General features: G+C 51.3%; 1 protein-coding gene across 9 annotated transcripts in view; it reads right to left on the bottom strand.

Annotated features, from left to right (window-relative positions):
* Window positions 1–251: 251 nt before the first annotated feature.
* The window catches only part of ITPRIPL1 (ITPRIP like 1), a 36,855-nt gene continuing 19,204 nt past the window's right edge, over window positions 252–17,902 (bottom strand). For 2 of the 9 annotated variants that reach the window (XM_062209882.1, XM_062209883.1), the window contains exons 3-5: window positions 15,833–17,371; window positions 2,689–2,793; window positions 252–1,942 (exon numbers count right to left, since the gene is read on the bottom strand). In XM_062209882.1, coding sequence (XP_062065866.1) covers window positions 282–1,942; window positions 2,689–2,698 — 1,671 coding nt within the window. In that variant the 5' untranslated portion in view covers window positions 2,699–2,793; window positions 15,833–17,371 and the 3' untranslated portion in view covers window positions 252–281. The other 7 variants (XM_062209881.1, XM_062209884.1, XM_062209885.1 and 4 more) reach the window with 7 other exon arrangements.

Genomic DNA, 17,902 nt, shown 5'->3' with positions numbered 1-17,902 from the left:
CCTCCCCTAACATCCATTACCCTGACCTGCTTTGGGTCATGATGAAAGTTAAGTCAGAAAAAGTAATCCTCAGATCCACTCCCTGCAGGCTTCATGCATCCACATGAACTTCACACGTACTCTGTAAAGTGGTTCCATCTAGCACAGCCCCCACTGGCAAGGGGACGGTCACCTACACAGCTGATAGATGTGAAAAACAAACTCCTGCAGCCCGAGAAATCAGAAATACCTTCTCCCATTGTGGGTGTGTGGTTTTTGTTTGTTTTTTAATGGTCTTTATATTAAGATGCCCCAGCCAGTGGGGCACAGGGCAGGGTCTTCACCTGGGTCAGAAGGTTGTGGAACTCTTCCACTGCCTGTGAATGTGCTACGGGGTTTAGCACCAGGTGTTGGAAGAGATTGACAGGCTCAGCATTCCGGAATGTCTTTGGGATCGGGATGGTTAGGGGTAGGAAGCTGTTACCAATGAGGAAATGATGGAGGGACCTTTGCTGGAGGCCACGGCCCAGGAACCAAAGAATGTCCTGCAGCCGCTGAGAGAGCATGTTGTGCTGCCAGTCCGTGAGGGGTAACCGCAGCAGCAGGTGCATCAGGGCCGTCTTGAAGTGGTAGCAGGTGAGGATGGGGCGGGATGCCCCGGGAGGTAAGCTCTGATGATCCTGGAGACTCAAAATGATCTGGAGGCACTTGAGGTGACAGGTGTTCTCGGGGGCAAAGCGCCCTACCAGCTTCAGAAACAAGTGCTCACAGGCCGCGAAAGACTCGGGCCAGTCCACACTGGTGAGCTGTTCCTGGTCAGGGGCCTGACTCACCAGGTAGACCAAGGTGTCTTCCCGCTGCACCCCCAAGACCAGATGCATTGAGAGAACGCGGCCCGAGCGGTAGTCCAGCCTGAGCTTGCAGGAGGTGGTGGATGGTGGGAGACTGAGCTTGAAGTCATACTTGTGGGCCACGAGGGCCCAGGCATTGCCCACCATGTTGCGGAACCACTGCACGGTCTTGCACACATCCAGGTGGGAGCCGCTGCACAGAGCTGCCTTGATGGAGCTGCCACACTTCCCCACCCCCGCTGAGTGGTCCCCATGGTGGTGCACGAGGCACAGCACGTCGCCCAGGAGCTTCTCCCGCTTGCACACGCACTCCGACTCCACCAGCACGCTGCCGCAGCGGTGGCCTAGGGCTGGATCCCTCATCTCCAGGACAAACATGGTGCCTTGCGGGGGGACAATGGGCACCAGCACATCAAATGTGTGGGTCTCATGGAGGGTTCCCCATTTCTCAAAGGCAGCGCCAATGCCCAGGCAGTCCTCCAACTGTGGGTGAGCCTCCCTGCGGCTGAGCACCCTACAGGCCTCAATGAGATCATCCACAAAGCTCTCCACGAACTCACAGGTGCTCGGCAGGTCACGGATGGCGTTCTGGACATAGTGTTTGTAAAAGGATTCCAGGGCCTCCTGCGAGGGGAAGTCGGTGAGCCAGTTGTAGGAGGTGACAGGCACGATCCGGACTTCCTCCTCTTCCTCCTCCTCACTGCTGGAATCAAAGGCCGGCTCATGCTGCATGTTCTGCCGCAGGAGCTCAAAGATGAGGAACAGGCAAAAGAGGCCAGCGTTCCACGCGTTGCCCAGCATCCAGCCCAGCGGCCCCTCCTGGCTGTCGGCCCGGAACGGCCACCCCATGTCTTTCTTCCCCAGCACCAGATGGTCGTCGGAAGTGTCTCCCCTCCAGAAGTTCTCGGCCTTCTGCTTCTGCTCCGCTGCCCGCTTCCTCTCTTCAAACTCTGTCTCTAACTGGCGCATCTCCTCGCTCATCCGCTTCTCCAGCTGCCGACTTCTGGCTAATGTGTCCAGGTCCATCCGGTCACTGACCAACAGGGGGTGATGCACCACGTACATCACTGCCAAGAACAGCAGGCTTATCACAGCCATGGACGCCTCTGCATCTGAGAAGTAGGAGGGTGGGAGTCAGTGATCTCCACGAACCCGCTCTCCAGTGCACGTGCCCCCAAGCCCTGGCACCCCAAGTCCTGGACGCCGACTACTCAAAGAGCTGGGCCCGGCCAGAGCAAGGGGGGTCTGCCAGGAGGAGGTCTGGGAGAAAGCGACAGCAGGAGGTGCCACATTCATTCTCTGCACTGTTTTCCTCTGCATGGTGCGGGTGGTATTTAGGCTTCCAGAGGGCGGCCATGGGGCCGTACTGATTCCTGTGCAGGTGGGGAGGGGGCCCTGGCGGTGGGGTGGCCTCACCAACTCATCAGTCCACCAGGGGCACCTGATACACCCTGCTGATCCCCAGCCTGCTCCCACGGGCAGAAAGCACTGAGCCGGCCTGAGCCGCACCTTTCCTGGCTCCAGGCAGCTGTGGCATCCCACTTCCTCTGTGACTTCACAGTCCTCATTCTGCTCACCCAGTGTCATCACACCACTCACCCACCCCCATCCTCCCACCCCCGCCCAGCGGGTGCCAGAACGCACAGCGCTGCCGGCTGCTTGCTCCCATGCCCACTTGAGGACCCCAAGGGGCTGCTCGACGCCCTGTAAGTCCAGGTCCACTTCTCAGCCCTGGAAACTGCCTGCAGAACCAGTGCCCAGGCCCACCTGACAGAGGCTAGCGGCTGCTTCCCCACCCACCACTGGAGCCTGAAGCTTCTAGCATTCACCCCAAAAGTTCTCAAGCTACCTGGCTTACCGAGACTCATGAAGGGTTGTTCCGTGTGGACACTGAAGCCAGGTGGGGATTCTCCTCCCTTTGGACCTCAGGCCTTGGCAGGTGTCACCGCCCCCTCCAGGAGCCCTGTTAAAATGTGCAAGGTACCTGGGGGATTTGGCTCAGCGCAGAGCCCTCCCGCGCCCCTTCCACCTTTATAACTAACCCCAAATTCCAGAGAGTTAGACTCTCATCCTCCCACCCAAGCCAAATCAAGGACTCAGCCCCTCTCAGGGTTTCTTCCTCCCCGGCTGGGGGCAGGTTACTCACTGTTGGTGTCAGCAGGGTCACGGTCTTACAGAGACCGCGCGGCCTGACCGCCCCTGCCTCCTTCCTGGCGCGGTGGGGGCTCCCGGTTCATCGCCCGGACAGCCCACGGGAGTGGCCTCGGTCCTCTCTCCCAGGGCCCAGACCATGACTGTCGGAGCGTCCGTGCTCAGCGGGGCCCCGGCGATCCACACCACGCCGCGCGCGGTTCCGAGGGCGCCCGCCGGCCGCAGAGGCTCCCGCCGCCCGGGCCCCGCTCCGCCCCGCAGGCTCCGCCCCACCCAGACCCCGGCGGCGACGCGTGCGTCGGGAGCACCGCCCCGAGTCCAGGCCCCCGGACCCCGGCCCCTTGCAAAGCGCACGCGCCCTCTGCCCGCAGCCCCGGCACCCCGGGTTTGGACTAGAGCCGAGGGGCGGCGGCCACACCCTCGCAGCAACCGGGCCTCCCCAGGGTGGCACAAAGGGGCCGCTGCAGCGCCTGCTGTCAGCTGCACTGTCGGTTCGTGGGGGATCTATCTAATCACGGCGCGGCTCGAGGCGTGCGGAGACGATGGCGAAACTAGGAACTGAGCAGGGGGAGAGCCATTCTCACGTCAGGGTGGCTCTGAGCAGAAACGGTTCCGAAGAGGTGTGTTTTCACAGCCCGAAATGTGCCTCACCCAGGGGTCTTTCCCACTTCTCAAAGGGACAATCAGGAAACGACCAGGCAGCTCCCAAAGACGGAGAAGTTGCCTGGCCTGCCAGTCTGCAGCCCACAGGGAGCCGCGCTGAAGACACGGAGTGCAAAAGAGAACTTTACACCGCTGGACCGGCCTTGCCACGCCTCAAGAAACACCAAGAGAGTTTCCTGAAAGGGATCTAAAGAGCCTCCGAGAGAGCCCCGCGTCTTCCTGTCCCCTGGCAGCCAGGGGAGGAGAAAAGGAAGTGATGAACCCTGGATGCTGACTCACTGCAGTCCTCCTCCAGGTGACGTTTGAAGTCCCCTACTGAGTGGTGATGCAGAGGGAGCCCCCCAACTACGGGGCAGAAACTTCCGGAAAGGCTGGCTGACCGAATCATGGGAAGGAGCCAAAGTCTCCTGGCTGACAGCGGCTGAGGTTCCAGGTACTTTTCAGAAACCCGGATGATGAGAAGTAGACCACAGGTTTATGAGCATCAGTACGATAATGAAATCTTTTCATTCACGACATGACAATGTCAGCGTGGGAAAAAAAATGCACGTTAGAGTGTGCAAAACCAACAGTGATTAAAACCATGCGTTTAAAGATGTTATGTTCACAGTCAAGTAAGGGTTTGTTTTGCAATTGGTTACTGGGACCAGCATTGTGGCACAGCTGGTTAAGCTGCTGCCCTACCATGCTGGCATCTCATATGAGCACTTGTTCAAGTCCTGGCTGCTCCACTTCCGATCCAGCTCCCTGTTCACATGCCTGGGAAAGCAGTAAAAGATGGCCCAAGTACTTAGGCCCCTGCCATCTACAAGGGAGAATTCTGGCTGGAGTTCCAGGCTCCTGACTTCAGCCTGGCTCAGCCCTGGTTGTTTTGGCCATTTGTCGAGTGAACCAGTGGATGGAAAAATTTCTGTCTCTTTCTCTCTCCCTCTGTAACTCTGCCTTTTAAAATAAATCAAAATAATGCTTTTTAAATATTTACTTTTTATTTATTTGAAAGGCAGTTACAGAGAGAGGTGGAGAGTCAGAGGAGAGATATCTTCCACTTGCTGGTTCACTCCCCAAATGGCCACAACGGCCAGGGCTGAGCTAGGCAGTAACCAGGAGCTTTTTTGAGGTCTCCCACATGGGTGCAGGGGCCCAAGCACTTGGGCCATCTTTTACTGCTTTCCCAGGTGCATTAGCAGGGAGCTGGATCACCAATGGAGCAGCTGAGACTTGAACTAGCCCCCATATGGGATCCTGGTGCTGCAGGCTACCTGCTATTAGGCTACCTGCTGTGGCCTTACCTGCTATGCCACAACACTGGCTCCTAACACTTTTTATTATTATTATTATTATTATTTATTTTATTTATTTTAAAGAGCCACAGAGAGAGGTAGAGACAGAAAGAGAGGTCTTCCATCCGCTGGCTCACTTCTCAGATGGCTGCAACAGCCTGAGCTGCACCGATCCAAAGCCAGGAGCCAGGAGCCTCCTCCAGGTTTCCCACGTGAGTGCAGGAGGCCAAGGACCTGGGCCATCCTCCACTGCTCTCCCGGGCTACAGCAGAGAGCTGGACTGGAAGAGTGGCAACCGGGACTAGAACCCAGTGCCCATATGGGATGCCGGTGCTTCAGACTAGGGCCTTAACCCGCTGCGCTGCAGTGCTGGCCCCTAACACTTTTTTTTTTTTTTTTTTTTTTGACAGAGTGGATGGTGAGAGAGAGAGACAGACAGAGAGAAAGGTCTTCCTTTTTGCCGTTGGTTCACCCTCCAATGGCCGCTGCGGCTGGCGCATCGTGCTGATCTGAAGCCAGGAGCCAGGTGCTTCTCCTGGTCTCCCATGCGAGTGCAGGGCCCAAGCACTTGGGCCATCCTCCACTGCCTTCCCGGGCCACAGCAGAGAGCTGGCCTGGAAGAGGGGCAACCGGGATAGAATCCGGCGCCCCGACCAGGACTAGAACCCAGTGTGCCGGCGCCGCAAGGCGGAGGATTAGCCTGTTAAGCCACGGTGCCGGCCCCCTAACACTTTTTTTTTTAAAGATTTTTTTTTTTTAATTTATTTGAAAGGTAGAGTTAGAGACAGAGAGAGGGAGACACACACACACACACAGAGAGAGAGAGAGAGAGAGAGAGAGAGAGAGAGAGATCTTCCATCTGCTGGTTCACTTTACACTTGATCTTAGCCAAAAGGCCAAGAAGCGATGCTGCTAGTTCACTTTACTCCCTAAGTGGTCTCAACAGCCAAAGCCAGGAGCCTGGAGCTTCTTGAAGTCTTCCATGTGCAGGGGCCCAAACACTTGGGTCATTTTCTGCTGCTTTCCCAGGTGCATTAACAGGGAGCTGGATTGGAAGTAGAGCAGCCCGGAACTCGAAATGGGGCCTATATGAGATGCTAGCATCACAGGGGGCAGCTTTACCCACTAGGCCACAATGCTGGCCCCAAAATAACTCTATTAAATAAAATAAACCAGAATTGTGGTGTGATGGGTTTAGCTGCTGCCTGCAATGCTGGGCATCCCATGTGAGTGCTGGTTCGAGTCCCAGATGCTCTACTTCCGATCCAGCTCCCTGCTAATATGCCTGGGAAAGCATCGGAAAATGGGCCAAGTATTTGGACTCCTGCACATAGGAGACCTGAAGAAGCTCCTGTCTCCTGACTTCAGCTCTGCCCAGCCCCGGCTAGTTGCAGCCAACTGGGGGGTGAACCAGCAGATGGAAGATCTCTGTCTCTCTCTCTTTCTGTGTATGTGTGCGTGTGTGTGTGCGTTAACTCTGCTTTTCAAGTAAATGAATCTTTTATTTAAGTTTTTTTTTTATTATTATTTGACAGAGTTAGACGATGAGAGAGAGAGACAGAGAGAGACAGAGAGAGACAGAGAGAAAGGTCTTCCTTCCATTGGTTCACTCCCCAAATGGCTGCCACGGCCGGCACTGTGCCAATCCGAAGCCAGGAGCCAGGTGCTTCCTCCTGGTCTCCCATGCAGGTGCAGGGCCCAAGCACTTGGGCCATCCTCCACTGCCCTCCCAGGCCACAGCAGAGAGCTGGACTGGAAGAGGAGCAACCAGGACTAGAACCCGGCACCCATATGGGATGCCAGCGCCGCAGGCAGAGGATTAACCAAATGAGCCATGGAGCTGGCCCCAAGTAAATCAATCTTTAAAAGAAAAAAATTAAAATGTTTTTATAAAGGGTTAGAGGATGTTTATTAATTCATGGCCTGCACAGAAAGGGAGTTGGTTGCCACAAGGAATTAAAGACTCCAAGCTGATCTTAAGTCTTCAAGATCAGACTTAAATCCACAAAAGCCTAGTGGAAACAAACATTTCTTGGCCTGTTTTCTGTTCTCTTTCAGCATGATAGGAAGTGACGGTGGCTTAGGCAGTGGGATTAAGAGGAAACCAAGTCATCTGGACACCTCATTCATGCTAATGGGTGATTATACACAATGACAGGTGGAAGAAAATTGTGGTAGTCACATTTTAACAATTCAACTCTACTGTAGTGGGAACCTATCCTTGTTGAGCAAGGAAACACGGTTGTTTGTCCCCCTCCCATACAAGTATTTTGTCACTTAAAAAAGTCAGGACATTATAAAGTACATAGAGTTGATATCTACATACTACCCTTGATTCTGCCACTTGACCAACAGAACCTAAAGCTTGCTTAAAACTATGAGCCTTTTGGTGACACTAGTGGTCAAAGACTCTAGAATGTTGGCAGAAACACCAATAATCAATTTTTAAAAACAAGGCAAAATGATTTGGAGTGGTTTTCCATGGCTTTTGACTAATTGATGGGTATTATTGATACTGTTCACTGATGCTCTATATTCCAGGAGATAATGCAGAACTTCAGTTAATGAAACCTTAGACATCATAAATAGTGTGCATGAAGTAATTACAGGCAAGAATATTCAAAGGAGTTGAAAAAACAGTGATTCAGTATAACCTGAACTTGAATCTGCTAAATGTGTTACAGTTTAAAAATAAGTATGTAGCAGAAAAAGACTTCGATGGGAAAATTTACAAGGTTTGTGAAAATATAAGATGTTTAAAGCCTAAAATTTTTCATTGTATTATTCATCAGTACATACCTTGTGGAAAATGTTTTAATCTATCATTTGTTAGTGAACCAATAATGTCAATGGGGACCTTTGTTCTCTCCCATGGACCTAAGTTGTTGTTGTTGTTGTTGTTGTGTGTTTTTTTTTGTTTGTTTTTTTTGTTTTTGTTTTTTTTGACAGGCAGAGTGTACAGTGAGAGAGAGAGACAGAGAGAAAGGTCTTCCTTTGCCATTGGTTTACCCTCCAATGGCCGCTGCGACCTGCACACCGCGCTGATCTTAAGCCAGGAGCCAGGTGCTTCTCCTGGTCTCCCATGAGGTGCAGGGCCCAAGTACTTGGGCCATCCTCCACTGCACTCCTGGGTCACAGCAGAGAGCTGGCCTGGAAGAGGGGCAACCGGGACAGAATCCAGTGCCCCGACCTGGACTAGAACCCGGTGTGTCGGCGCCACAAGGCAGGATTAGCCTATTGATCCGCGGCGCCAGCCTAAGGACCTAAGTTATTAATTCAAGGGCCAGCACTGTGGTGTAGCAAGTAAAGCTGCTGCCTACAGTGCTGGCATCGCATATGGGTGCTGGTCATCTCTCTGCTGTGGCCTGGGAAAGCAGTGGAAGATGGCCCAACCCCTTGGGCCTCTGCATCTGCATTGGAGGCCAGGAGAAAGCTCCTGGCTTCTGGCTTCAGATCAGCCCAGCTCTGGCCGTTGCAGCCATCTGGGGAGTCAATTAGTGGATGGAAGACCTCTCACCTCTCTCTCTCTCTCTCTCTGCCTCTGCCTCCCTGCAACTCTACCTTTCAAATAAATAAGTAAATCTTTAAAAAGTCATTAATTCAGTGAATTTTCTCAGGAATAGAAGTTAGATATCCTGACTTGCCCTATCACACCATCAGATCAGTGGCTTAGAAGTAACATTTCATTGTGATTTTTTTTAAGCTAAGGGCTGAAATTCAAAGTTTTCTGAATTAGAACTGCTCTCAACCACTATTTTTAAAAAAGATTTATTTATTTATTTGAAAGGCAAAGTTATAGAGAGGCAGAGGCAGAAAGAGAGAGAGGTCTTCCATCCGCTGGTTCACTACCCAGATGGCTGTAATGGAGCTGCGCCGATCTGAAGCCAGGAGCCAGGAGCTTCTTCTGGGTCTCTGACATGGGTGCAGGGGCTCAAGGTCTTGGGCCATCTTCTAGTGCTTTCCCAAGCCATAGCAGAGAGCTGGATCGGAAGTGGAGCTGCTGGGACTCGAACCTGTGCCCATATGGGATGCCAGCACTCCAGGCGGCAGCTTCACCTGCTATGCCACAGTGCTGGCCCCTCAACCACTATTGCTTCTTAATGGATTTAATCTAAAACTTCAAGAAAAAAAAAAGTGTTGTAAATGAAATTTATCCTGTGAAGTCATTTCTGCAACTAACTCTGAATCTTAGGAAATACCAAGTCAAAAAAAGCAAGGCCTGCTGATGATGCTGGGAGACAGTAGGTAGTGGCTCAAGTACTCGGGTCCCTGCTACATGTGGGAAACCCAGATGGAGTTCCAGGCTCCTGGCTTTGGCCTGATCCAGGCCTGGCTATTGGGAGCATTTGGGAAATGAACCAGCAGAAGGGAGATTTATATTTCTCTCTCTCTCTCTCTCTCTCTCTCTCTACCTTCCCTCTCCCTCTCTTCAACAAATAAAAATAAATTTAAAAAGAACTCCATCCCACATAAAATTACAACAGATATACTTTCTGAGTTCAAACTATACTTCTAGCAGAGTTTGTCAGACATCAGTGTTACGACAAAGGAAAATCCTATATTGCAAAGCTTATTTGGGGTCGGTGCTGTGGCGTAGCAGGTAAAACTGCCACCTGCAACGCAGGCATCCTATTTGGGCACCAGTTCATGTCTCTACTGCTCCATTTCCTATCCAGTTCCCTGCTAATGGTCTGGGAAAAGCAGCGGAAGATGGCCCAAGTATTTGGGCCCCTGCACCAAGGAGGGAGACCTGGAAGAAGCTCCTGGCTCCTGGCTTTAGCCTGGCCCAGCTCCGGCTGTTGTAGCCATTTGGGGAGTGAACCAGCAGATGGAAGACCTCTATCCCTCTGTCTCTCCCTCACTCACTGTAACTTTGACTTTCAAATAAATAAAATCTTTTTTTAAAAAGTTGATTTAACTTTGCAACTGAAGGCCTTCCATCTAATCTTCAATTACAAGTGATTAATCTGCAAATGTAATGCCACACTAAAAGGTAAATATCAATGGAACAACCTAATTATAGAAACACTTTCCAAGCAATGAACATGCTCAATTAAAATCACATGCTCATGGACTAACATCAGTATTTGGTGTACCTGTCTGTATGAAGACATTTTCAAGAAGAAGTATGTAAAATCTCCTTAAAGATGAGCATTAACAGATGAATGTTCACAATCATTTTGGAATGACAGGAAACAATAACACTGAAGCCCAGGTAAGGGGCAGGCTTATGGCTTAGCAGTTAAGACCCGCACATCCCATTCAAAGTGCCTGGGTTTGAGTCCGGCCTCTGCTTCCAACCCAGCTCTCTGCTAACGTACACTCTTGGAGGCAGCAGGTGATGGCTCATGTACCTGGATCCCTGCCATACATGTGGGAGACCCAGACTGAGCCCCTGGCTCCTGGCTTCAGCATGGACTACCCTGGCTCTGTGGCTGTTTGGTGAACGAACCAGTGGATGGCAGAGCTCACTCTACGTCCCTTTCTTTCTCGCTCTCACTCTGCCTTTCAAATACATTTAAAAATTTTAAAAGGAACACAGTGACATGTTTTTTTTTCCAAAGATTTGTTTATTTGAAAGACAGAGAGAGAGAAAGAGAGAAAGAGAGAGAGAGAGAGAGACAGAGAGAATCTTCTATCTTCTGGTTCACTTCCCAAATGGCTGCAATGACTGGTGCTGGACCAGGCCAAGGCAGGAGCCTGGACTCCTTCTGGGTCTCCCACATAAGAGGCAGAGGCCAAGCACTTGGACTGTCTTCTGCTGCCTTCCCAGCTGCATTGGCAGTGAACTGGATTGGAAGCGGAGCAGCTGGGACTCAAACCGGTGCTCATATGGGATGCTGGTATCACAAACAACAGCTTAATCCACCATGCTACAATGCTAGCGACTAAGCAACAAGTTATTTAAAAAAAAAAAAAATTCCATTCTTTTCATTAGTAGACCCACATTAAAAACTGTACTAAAATGATCGTATTCTGAATTTTGTAAAAGATTTTGTAGGGGCCAGCACTGTGGTGTAGCAGGTAAAGCTGCCCGGTATCCCATATGGGTGCTGGTTCAAGACCCGGCTGCTCCACTTCCGATTCAGCTCTCTGCTATGGCCTGGGAAAGCAGTAGAAGATGGCCCAAGTCCTTGGGCCCCTGCACCCACGTGGGAGATAAGGAAGAAGCTCTTGGCTCCTGGCTTCGGATCGACCTAGCTCTAGCCATTGCAGCCACTTGGGGAGTGAACCAGGGGATGGAAAACCTCTCTCTCTCTCTCTCTCTCTCTCTCTCTCTCTCTCTCTCTCTCTCTCTCCCTCTGCCTCTCTGTAACTTCTGCCTTTCAAACAAATAAATAAATAAATCTTATTTTTAAAATTTTATTTATTTATTTTTATTTTTTTATTTTTGACAGGCAGAGTGGACAGTGAGAGAGAGAGAGAGAGAGACAGACAGAGAGAAAGGTCTTCCTTTGCCGTTGGTTCACTCTCCAATGGCCGCCGTAGCCGGCACGCTGCAGCCAGTGTATTGCACTGTCCGAAGGCAGGAGCCAGGTGCTTCTCCTGGTCTCCCATGCGGGTGCAGGGCCCAAGGACCTCGGCCATCCTCCACTGCACTCCCGGGCCACAGCAGAGAGCTGGCCTGGAAGAGGGGCAACCAGGACAGAATCCGGTGCCCTGACCAGGACTAGAACCCGGTGTGCCGGCGCCGCAAGGCGGAGGATTAGCCTGTTGAGCCACGGCGCTGGCAAATAAATAAATATATTAAAAAAAAAGATTGGTGTGGAAAGCTGTCTTCTCTTATTAACTGAGTACATGCAGAAACTCCTTGATTCTGCCTCTTGGTTTGTGTTGGGGCTCAAAAAGGAATACCCCCGAGGACGGCACTTTGTCAGGCTGAGTTCTTTGACTCAAAGAAGGCCTCGGAAGCAGCCTCAGAACCAAGGTCTCCCTGACCTGCCATCTGCCTTACCCATTACATTATTCTCTCCCAAACAAGCCATAGGAACCATGATTTCTCATCCCCAAGGCTGGTCATTAAAAACGAGAACACGTTTTCTTTCCCCAAAGTAAGCCATCAAAACTAGAAGCATTACCATAACCTTTCCCCACTTTTCTATCTCGGAGTTATTCATTAAAAGTCTCTCGCCTACCATAGTCTGGTAGATCATAAGACCCTTTTTCCAGAGGTGGTTTTTTTTTTTTTTTTTTTTTTTTTTTTTGACAGGCAGAGTGGATCGTGAGAGAGACAGAGAGGAAGGTCTTCCTTTTTGCCGTTGGTTCACCCTCCAATGGCCGCTGCGGCCGGCGCATCTTGTTGATCTGAAGGCAGGAGCCAGGTGCTTCTCCTGGTCTCCCTTGCGGGTGCAGGGCCCAAACACTTGGGCCATCCTCCACTGCACTCCCGGGCCACAGCAGAGAGCTGGCCTGGAAGAGGGGCAACCGGGATAGAGTCTAGCGCCCCAACCGGGACTAGAACTCGGTGTGCCGGCGCTGCAAGGCGGAGGATTAGCCTGTTAAGCCACGGCGCCGGCCCAGAGGTGTTTTGTCCCACACCCAGCAAGATCTACCACAAACAGGTTAAGAAGAATGCAAACAGACAGGCCTTGCTGGGTGTTTCCACTCAGCTTATCACCATTCGATCATACCCTTCTTGTCCCCTCCCATTTCTACACGGCTGTCCCTGTTTCCACAAGCCTACGCATAAAGTAGACATTTCCCCTTGTGTTTCTGTGTCTTCACTCTAAAGGCTCCAGACTAAGCACCCACCTGGGAATCAAACCCAGGTACTCCACTGTGGGACATGCGCATCATAACTACGAGACCAACCATCTGCCCTTTGACATCTTAAAAATTCACCAGGGCAGTCATTTGGCACGGCAGTAAATACACCTCTTGGGACGCCTGCATCCCATGTCAGAGTGCCCAAGGTCAAGTTCTGGGTCTGCTACGGATTCCAGCTTTCTGGTAATGCACACCCTGGGAGGCAGCAGCGATGGCTCAAGTACTTGGATCCCTGCTACCCACATGGGAGACCTGGACTGAGTTCTGAGCGCCTGGTTTCACATTGGCCCATTTACAGTTTGGCTTTTGGGAAGTGAACTGGTGGATGGAAAACCAATCAATCAGAGCCATTGTTGTGGCACAGTAGGTTAAGCCTCCACCTGTGATGCCAGCATCCCATATCGGCACCGGTTCAGGTCCCAGCTGCTCTACTTCCAATCCAGCTTCCTGCTAATGCACCTGGGAAAGCAGCAGAAGATGATCCAAGTGTTTGGGCCCCTGCACCCATGTAGGAGACCTGAAATAAATAAATAAATAAATAACTCTTTAAAAAATTATCCTTCACCCTGTTTTATCAGGATCCCCAGCACTAATGGACAGTATACCAAAGCTGGGAAACTGAGGAGTGTTTAATTAGGGACTAAAAGGTTAAACGTTCAGAGAAAATTACAAAGAATGAGTACAATTTGGAGCTCACCTCTGCTTGAGTGTGAAGGGCACAGGCCAGACTGTTAACTGAAATGGAAGAGGGTTGGCCGGCGCTGTGGCTCAACAGGCTAATCCTCTGCCTTGCGGCGCCGGCACACTGGGTTCTAGTCCCGGTCAGGGCACCGGATTCTGTCCCAGTTGTCCCTCTTCCAGGCCAGCTCTCTGCTATGGCCCAGGAGTGCAGTGGAGGATGGCCCAAGTGCTTGGGCCCTGCACCCCATGGGAGACCAGGAGAAGCACCTGGCTCCTGGCTTCAGATCAGCGCGGTGCACCGGCCGCGCTGCAGCGGCCTCGGCGGCCATTGGAGGGTGAACCAACGGCAAAGGAAGACCTTTCTCTCTGTCTCTCTCTCTCACTGTCCACTCTGCCTGTCAAAAAAATAAATAAAATAAATAAATAAAAAGGAGGAGGGTGGCCCTGTGGAGAAGGGGTCTGAAAAGAAAGGGTAGCCTTTAGCCAAAAACCAGAACAGAGGCAACCCTCTGGGACCCCATAGGAAGACAGAGGGGTTCCCTCATGCTTCTCTCCTACCTCCTGCTGATGCCCACTGGGAGTCACAGGACAAGCTGGGTGCCAGGGCACACAGTAGGGAGGAGAAAGGAAAGGGAGCATCTTGCCAGGGCCAGTGGAGAACTTGCAGCCCAGTCACTGCCAGGGCTAACACACTTGTCTCAGACAAGCGCCAGTCTGTGAGTTCACCATCTGAGACACCAATCCTGCGGGTACAATCCAAACACATTCAGATCCACATGTTTAAGACTAGATTCAGGCTCACCATGCTAATTTCCTCCAAAGGGAATCTCACCTCCTTGGAGGTGACAGCACAAGATGTCAGGAGAAGGAGGCCTGGATCATCTCTTTGACATCATCAAGCAGGGAAGAATTAGATGTTGGAAGAATGTGAAGAGGCCACTTGGAAGAGGGGACTCCCAGTGCTAGTGAATGGTGCGATGCATGAGAAAGTAATAAAAATCACGGGGGTAAGCTCAGCCCCACAGGTCTCTGAAGATATTTTAAAATGATTCACAAATCATAAAATTTGTATAAAAGATGCTTGTGATGCACTCATGAGTTTTCAATATTTTTGCAATTAAGTCACTGCACACTTATCTCACACTTATGCTTTGGTATTTTATACAATACACTTATAAAAACATAGGAATGTACTATAGATTATAGATCCTGTAATTATATTCATTAACATAAGAAATAAATCATAACCTGTTAACTGGGAAAAAAGCAGGTTACAAAAAACATGCTATGACTTAATCTGTGTGTGTGTGTGTGTTTTCTATGCCTAGGGCAAATTTTCAAAGGGCAGATCCCAAAATGTTTACAGCGATCTTCTGAGGGCGGCAGGATTGGTTTGCAGGTGATTTTTCTTAAAAAAAAAAAAAATATATATATATATATATAATATAATAAAATCTGGCACCAGTGCTGTGGTGCAGCAGATTAAATTCCTGGCCTGAAGCGCCCACATCCCATATGGGTGCCAGTTCTAGTCCCGTCTGCTCCTCTTCCAATCCAGCTCTGTGCTATGGCCTGGGAAAGCAGTAGAAGATGGCCCAATTCCTTGGGCTCCTGCACCCACGTGGGAGACCCAGAAGAAGCTCCTGGCTCCTGGTTTTGGGTTGGCACAGCTCCAGCCGTTGTGGCCAATTGGGGAGTGAACCAGCAGATGAAAGACCTCTCTCTGTCTCTACCTCTCTCTATAACTCTCTTTCAAATAAATTTTAAAAAAATCCTTTTTAAAAAACTAAGCCTTTTGGCCAGCGCCCCGGCTCACTAGGCTATTCCTCCGCCTTGCGGCGCCGGCACACCGGGTTCTAGTCCCGGTCGGGGCACCGGATTCTGTCCCGGTTGCCCCTCTTCCAGGCCAGCTCTCTGCTGTGGCCAGGGAGTGCAGTGGAGGATGGCCCAAGTGCTTGGGCCCTGCACCCCATGGGAGACCAGGAGAAGCACCTGGCTCCTGCCATCGGATCAGCGCGGTGCGCGGGCCGCAGCGCGCCAACCGCGGCGGCCATTGGAGGGTGAACTAACGGCAAAAAGGAAGACCTTTCTCTCTGTCTCTCTCACACTGTCCACTCTGCCTGTCAAAAAAAAAAAAAAAAAGAACCAACAAAAACTAAGCCTTTTTCCAACTGTCTATTTAGCAATGGGCAGGTACTCTTTATACTTTACAAAAATACAAATGTCCAGTTTGAACAGGCTAATTTTCCAAAGCCCTTTTGTACCTTAGTTGACTGCAGCACAGAACACCTTTTCTAAAGGAACAGGTGCACCCATGATGGCGTGTTTAACCCAGGGCCACAGGAAAGCTTTGTGCCCTGACCGCCTCTCCCCCACTGCTTTCTGGAGCCCGTGAGCTGCCACCCCGCCTCTGCCCTCTCCACCTGGGACGACCTCACCACCTTCAGGAGTGGGACTCACTCAGGAAGCACCGGTCCCTGCAGCAGAGTTTGGGGAGTCTCAACGAGGCAAGAGTCCAGTTGCGATGTTGCAAGAGTTCAAGTGTTGGTGTTGCAAGAGCTCATCACCAAGAAATGTGGCAGATTCTTCGTCTTGCAGGGTTCTTCAGACATCTCCTCTCCCGTTGGGTCACACAAGTTCTCTGCGGGATTTGTCAAGTGTTGCAGTCTTTTGTGTTACCGCTTCTCTGCTCTGGTCTGGTTCTTGTTCTCTTGACCATGAAGAATGACCACAGAGTAAACAAAGTGAAGGCTGCATGCTTATTCAAAGAGGAAGGGAAAGCTGTCCTGCAGCGGGAGACACTGCCCACTAAGGACTGCCCGCCCTGAAGGGCTGCATCCCCTCACCTGCCTCTCAAGACTGCCTGGCTCCTATTTTTGTATGTTTCCAAAGGAGGAAGTTCATCTGATTGGTCGAGGTCTACACTAATGAGGTATTCTACATGAATCAGCACAGCTTGAATGTGATTGGCTCAGCCAGGAACCAATCAGCAGTGGCCTAACATGGCGCTCATGTTTCATGGGGAAGTTAGGAGTGTGCTCCAACAGGTCCAGGATGTTTGGTGGATGGAACACTGAACAGTATATTGTGTATGTTTCTCCCTTCTTCCTCCTACCCCAGGGCTCCTGGAGGATTACCTCATGTATCTTCTTCCTTACCTTTCCAGGGGTCCCTGGAGGCTATCAGTGAGATGCTGGTGCCTGAGGATGCCAGCCAGCTCACCCACTCTACTACACAGAGAAGCCGAGGAGTTGTGCCCAGGTGGAGCATTCGCGTGTGCCTGCCCTGGGCCCGACACACTTTAGCTCTCATTTTTGTGTTACGAAATGGATTGCCATTGGTGCGTTGGCTGTGTCATTTTTTCTAGTGGCAACGAGGGGTTCGTGGCTTGCAGGATAATCAGCCTCCAGCTTCACTGACTTGTGATTAGGACAAGTAAAGGAGATAACAGGAAGGTGTAGTCCTGGAAAAGAAAAGTGCCTCCCGGAGAAGCCGTTTGCCAGGCTTCGGTACCAAGGGTTAGGGCACTGTCCAGGATGTAGCACAAAAGAAGGGGGAAGGCCCCTGCTGCTCATACCAGGCAAGCAACATACATCTTCGTGCTTCTTCATACATGTGTGCCAGCACATGGTGGAAAGTCCCCTCCCCTGGGCACAGGATTTAGTATAAAGAGGAAGAAGTTCAGTTTAGGCAGTAAAGATCTGACTCAGCCTGTTTCCTTGCAGTTTCAACAAGTCCTTGGGTTCCGGTGGCCTGGCTCCGCTGAGTACACTGTAGTAAGATAAACTTCAACATCCTCTGGAAACCAAGCTCAAGCAAAAAACACAAACAAACAAAACGGTTTCAGATTCTCCGCCTGTGTTCCTGTGCCCCTTTTTGCCTAACTCCTCCACTCTAGCTTACGTTTTCAGGATGAAAAAGGAGATGGGGCGTCCGATGAGACCACTGTTGCTGTCACAGCAAATTTCTTCGCAGGTCCTTCTTCTGACCGTCCTGTCCCTAGAAGGAACACTCGGACTGGATGGACATGGAAATGAGTCTGTCTCAGGCAACAGACTGGGGCAGGGAAAGCCCTGTGGGCAGAGGGAGGCCAGGAGGAGGGGTGACACAGCGGGGGGGGTGGGAGCCCCTTGTGTGGCTTCCTTCTCCCTCCCAGACCCCAGACCCTAGCAAGGGCTGGACCTCTCCATGACATTGTGGCACCTTTGCTCAGAGCTCAGCGCATGCCCTACCCTTCCCGGGGGGGGGGGGGGGGGGGGAGGGGGGCTGAGAAGACTCCTTTGCTGCCATCTACCCCCAGGTAGATAGTCCAGGAAAGGAAAAGGGACCACAGGAGCTGGGTCTCACAGCTCTGTCTCACTGCCTGCTAAGGGGACCACTAAGGCGCTGACCCTCCGGGAGCCTCAGCTTCCTCCCTGACAAGTACAGTGAAAAATATCCTCCCGTTTTACAGTTGGTGCACAGGTTAAATGACCTTGTATGTGAGTATTCACAGCACCTGGCTCACGGATGAGTCACCCAAAGCCTCCC

The sequence above is a fragment of the Lepus europaeus genome, chromosome 13, assembly GCF_033115175.1.
Source record: "Lepus europaeus isolate LE1 chromosome 13, mLepTim1.pri, whole genome shotgun sequence".
In the NCBI taxonomy this organism is placed as follows: Eukaryota; Metazoa; Chordata; class Mammalia; order Lagomorpha; family Leporidae; genus Lepus; species Lepus europaeus.
The sequence above is the reverse complement of the archived record's forward strand: the minus strand, read 5'-3'. Positions and strand labels throughout refer to the sequence as shown.